Source organism: Penaeus japonicus, unplaced genomic scaffold (assembly GCF_977035675.1).
Source record: "Penaeus japonicus unplaced genomic scaffold, GWHDUDI00000001_assembly GWHDUDI00000041, whole genome shotgun sequence".
In the NCBI taxonomy this organism is placed as follows: Eukaryota; Metazoa; Arthropoda; class Malacostraca; order Decapoda; family Penaeidae; genus Penaeus; species Penaeus japonicus.
This window is the reverse complement of record NW_028234443.1, coordinates 26,175,019-26,180,018: the sequence shown is the minus strand read 5'-3', so window position 1 is coordinate 26,180,018 and position 5,000 is coordinate 26,175,019. Positions and strand designations below refer to the sequence as shown.

Below are 5,000 nucleotides of genomic sequence, written 5' to 3'. Positions count from 1 at the left end.
TCCCAACCTCAGGCCACTATAGACCTGCTCAATCCAAGAGAGCGTAAGAGGCAGCCAGGTGTACCAGTAGGCTTGAAGAACATAGGTAATTCATGTTGGTTCAATGTTATAATTCAGCCTCTCTTCCATATCCCTGCATTCCGTGACATGATCCTTAACTTCTCCCAAGATGTGGACATCGATGAACAGATGGAGGAGACCCAAAAGTCTTCAAGGCAGCTTGTTCCAGCACTGAGAAAGTTATTTGCCCTTATGATTGGCTCCAACAGGAAATACATTGATCCTAGTCATGCAGTTCATATATTTCAGGGACAGGAAATGAGGAAAAATGCCCAGCAAGATGTTTGTGAATTTACACACAAGCTTCTAGAAAGGTTAGAAGAGGAATATCAGCAGCTTCTCAGAAGGCAGGGTGTAGAGAAGGAGAGTTCAGGATGTCATGTTTCCAAAGATGCAGATTTTGATAATCCAATTATGAAACTTTTTTATGGTCAATCAAAGAAAGAGGCAAACGAAGAGGAGGATGGACCCAAACTTGAGGCCTTTGGACAGTATCCTCTTCATGTGATGAAGTATGAGGATAGCTATATGAGACTGAAATCCTTGCATAACACCCCCCCCTCTATGGCATCCACTATGCCCAACATGACAGGAGAGACAGTGGAACCAGTACAACAGGAAACTTGGTTCAAGATGCTTCCCCCTGTCTTAATATTCTCTCTCTCTAGGTATGAATATTCACTTGAAAAAAAGAGAGCAGAAAAAGTGCACAACAAATTTGAGTTTCCAGAGTTCCTATACATGGATCGCTACATGGAGATCAACAAAAAGCTGATTAAAGAGAAACACATAAAAGTTGCAAAGATAAAGGGTGAACTAAACAGCCTAACAGCAACACTTGATAGATATCTAAAGTATGGGAAGGGGGATGCAAAGTACCCAATAGGAGACATTCTCAAATACACCCTTGACTTTGCTCAGACTGGTCTCAACCCAAGTCAAGAAGTTGAATCAAATAATGTTCTCTCTCCTTCTATCATGGAGGTGGATGGCATTGAAAGTTGCGAAAATGATGTGGAAATGGCCGAAGATCCAGAGGTAAGAAGAGTTCAGGAAAAAGCTGTCCTGGATAGGGAAAACGAGAAGATTGAAGACAGAGGAGAGGAACTAGAAAATAGTGAAGGGATAAAATCTGAGGATACTGAAAGCAACTTGTCAGTCAAGGAAGATTCTATTCAGGAGGCTCAGACCGCAAAGGAAGAGATCATGACCAATTGTGTAGAAGAAGGCAATCCCAGACCCGTAGATGATGAGCCTCAGCAGCTGCCTTCTCCTTCCAAACGGATGCGAATACTTCCTCCAGCCCCGAGAAACATCACCCCTTCAGAATTGAACATCTTGCAGTCCTGCCTCTCTCGCTGGCTTCAGGACATCAATTCTCAAGTAGCTGAGCTAAAGAGATGCATCAGTGAACTTGAAGTGAAGTGCACAAAGAATTCCTAAGCTGGGTGTGTTTTGAGGCAGATATCCCATGTGTGGGGTGGCACGGGACACGGTCGGCGAGAGTGACTTTGTGCCCCCATTGGAGGCAGCCATGCCCCCATCCATCACCTTGGGGTCTGAGCCTCCCAAGCCAGCGTCGGGGCCTGGGGAACACCCTCCTCTTCAGCAGCCTCCAGCCAACAAGGACATCCCCACTATTGACCTTTCCTGCGATGAAAACGATGATCTACAGAAAGCCATCGCACTTAGTCTCCAGGATCAGCAGGAGACTCCGACGCTCCAGGGAATCTCAGCCGAAGACCAGGAGGTGTCCAGGGCTTTGGAGGCAAGCCTTAAGGACTCCCAACCTCAGGCCACTATAGACCTGCTCAATCCAAGAGAGCGTAAGAGGCAGCCAGGTGTACCAGTAGGCTTGAAGAACATAGGTAATTCATGTTGGTTCAATGTTATAATTCAGCCTCTCTTCCATATCCCTGCATTCCGTGACATGATCCTTAACTTCTCCCAAGATGTGGACATCGATGAACAGATGGAGGAGACCCAAAAGTCTTCAAGGCAGCTTGTTCCAGCACTGACTTACTTAGTTATATATAGAATTATGATTGGCTCCAATACCTCAAGAGAAATATATTAGACTACATCCTAGCATATTGCAGTGGTTATGATTTCAGGACAGGAAATGATGAAAATGCCCAGCAAGATGTTTGTGAATTTACACACAAGCTTCTAGAAAGGTTAGAAGAGGAATATCAGCAGCTTCTCAGAAGGCAGGGTGTAGAGAAGGAGAGTTCAGGATGTCATGTTTCCAAATCATGGGTCATTATGGGTGTATATATCCAATATATGAAGACTTAAACGTGGGTAAAATTCAATCAATATACAGGTTGTTGATTCAACTGGGAGGAGTTATTACAAGGAAGTTGTAGGTGTCAAAATAATGCCAGAGCATACGGCCTACTTTACACGATGAGGGCCGATATGCAACGAAGAGGAGGATGGACCCAAACTTGAGGCCTTTGGACAGTATCCTCTTCATGTGATGAAGTATGAGGATATTCATGAGAGCATCCTTGCCTCTATGGCATCCACTATGCCCAACATGACAGGAGAGACTGTGGAACCAGTACAACAGGAAACTTGGTTCAAGATGCTTCCCCCTGTCTTAATATTCTCTCTCTCTAGGTATGAATATTCACTTGAAAAAAAGAGAGCAGAAAAAGTGCACAACAAATTTGAGTTTCCAGAGTTCCTATACATGGATCGCTACATGGAGATCAACAAAAAGCTGATTAAAGAGAAACACATAAAAGTTGCAAAGATAAAGGGTGAACTAAACAGCCTAACAGCAACACTTGATAGATATCTAAAGTATGGGAAGGGGGATGCAAAGTACCCAATAGGAGACATTCTCAAATACACCCTTGACTTTGCTCAGACTGGTCTCAACCCAAGTCAAGAAGTTGAATCAAATAATGTTCTCTCTCCTTCTATCATGGAGGTGGATGGCATTGAAAGTTGCGAAAGAGTGAAATGGCCCGACAGATCCAAGGTAAGAAGATTAATCAGGAAAAAGTGTCTGGATAGAGAAACGAAAATTAAGCCAGAGGAAGCGAACTAGAAAATAGTGAAGGGATAAAATCTGAGGATACTGAAAGCAACTTGTCAGTCAAGGAAGATTCTATTCAGGAGGCTCAGACCGCAAAGGAAGAGATCATGACCAATTGTGTAGAAGAAGGCAATCCCAGACCCGTAGATGATGAGCCTCAGCAGCTGCCTTCTCCTTCCAAACGGATGCGAATACTTCCTCCAGCCCCGAGAAACATCACCCCTTCAGAATTGAACATCTTGCAGTCCTGCCTCTCTCGCTGGCTTCAGGACATCAATTCTCAAGTAGCTGAGCTAAAGAGATGCATCAGTGAACTTGAACAACAACTACGACAAATGTATGATGAACCATACCTCAAGAGAATCCCATATAGACTACATGCAGTTGTGGTTCATGAGGGTCAGGCATCAGGGGGTCATTATTGGGTGTACACATTTAATGGTGTAAGAAAAACGTGGGTAAAATTCAATGATATACAGGTTGTTGATTCCAACTGGGAGGAGTTATTACAGGACAGTGTAGGTGGTCAAAATAATGCCAGTGCATACTGCCTACTTTACATCGATGAGAGCCGCTATAATGTGCTTTTCCCACAACCACCAGAGAGCATGGAGAACATGCTAGCAAACCTAGCAATTGACTTACAGGAATATTTGAAAAATGATAACATGGCATTTGCAAAAGAATTAGAAGAGTGGGACTTGAAGAATGAAAAAGTAGAACAGGGGAAAGTTGCTGTCAGACCTCACCAGGAACAGCAAGGTACAGCTAGTACTTGGGACAACAATTGACACTATGGCTCAGGAATATTTGAAAAATGATAACATGGCATTTGCAAAAGAATTAGAAGAGTGGGACTTGAAGAATGAAAAAGTAGAACAGGGGAAAGTTGCTGTCAGACCTCACCAGGAACAGCAAGGTACAGCTAGTACTTGGGACAACAGTATGGCTCTAGCACCCACAACCGCTCCAAATTCTCCTGATGTCATCTGTGTTGAGGATTCTGAGGAGGCTAGCTTCTTCACTGATGTGCAGACCATGCTTTCTCAGACTGTGCTGGATGCTTTGAAGAAGAAAGATGATATTTCCTTGCAGAAAGATCATGGAAACATTTTAACTCATATCTTACGAAATGAATTTTTACGGCTGCAGAGTTTTGCAGATGTTAATGCTGATAGTAGTCCCTATGGTGAACCATCAATTTTAGACTTTGGTGTATATCTCATAAGAAATAACCAAAGTGTAGAGCCACTGCTACATTGGTATGGTTGTGAGGTTGTTTGGCAAGTAGCCCAGAGTTGTAGTGAAAGAACCCCACTTATTGAACGAGTGGCAATGGAAGCAGCACAGCGGCTACACCAGCTACGAGAGCAGCACCAGCGTACAGCAGGTGCTGAATATCGGGGTTGGAGACGCCACTATCGCACTCTGATCAACTGTGCCTGGCATTTAGTATATGGACATAGGCAATATGAGAAAGGTTGCCTGGAACGTGCCTTGCCACTTTTACTTCAAGCTTGCAAAATTCACACAGATTTAGCTGAACGGCCACCTGCAGGCACAAGGAAGACTCTGGATAGGCAAGTCCTCTGGAAGTGTCGCCGCGCTTGTCTGCTGTCCCTTAACAGACAGCTTGTAGAAACATTTCTGAATGGGGAGGGCGAACAAGTGAGTGATATTCCAATTAGCGTCTCAACATTAGTGGTTCCTGCTATATCACAGCTCTCCTCAGTGGAGGAGGATAGTTCTACTGCAGCAGAAGTCAGAGCTCAGTGGTGCTCTCTGCTAGAGCGGCAGCCGGGTTCCCCAGTCAAATCTAAAATGATTGAACAGATATTGGAGGGAGTCTTAAGCGGTGGAGGAGAAACTAAAGGCGGACTGCCACTACAGA

The 5,000-nt window shown here is 44.2% G+C and overlaps 1 protein-coding gene and 1 pseudogene across 2 annotated transcripts in view; both read left to right on the top strand.

The window, feature by feature from the left end:
- The window catches only part of LOC122261352 (ubiquitin carboxyl-terminal hydrolase 28), a 2,161-nt gene extending 658 nt beyond the window's left edge, over positions 1-1,503 (top strand). The window contains exon 1 of the mRNA XM_086534456.1: positions 1-1,503. This exon is cut by the window's left edge and continues 658 nt beyond it. Within this exon, the coding sequence (XP_086390582.1) occupies positions 1-1,503 (1,503 nt within the window).
- The window catches only part of LOC147466827 (ubiquitin carboxyl-terminal hydrolase 28-like), a 4,213-nt pseudogene continuing 696 nt past the window's right edge, over positions 1,484-5,000 (top strand). Inside the window, exons 1-3 of the transcript XR_015190761.1 lie at positions 1,484-2,329; positions 2,475-3,880; positions 4,035-5,000. The exon at positions 4,035-5,000 is cut by the window's right edge and continues 696 nt beyond it. The product of XR_015190761.1 is annotated as a ubiquitin carboxyl-terminal hydrolase 28-like (transcript). The remainder of the gene's footprint in view (positions 2,330-2,474; positions 3,881-4,034) is intronic.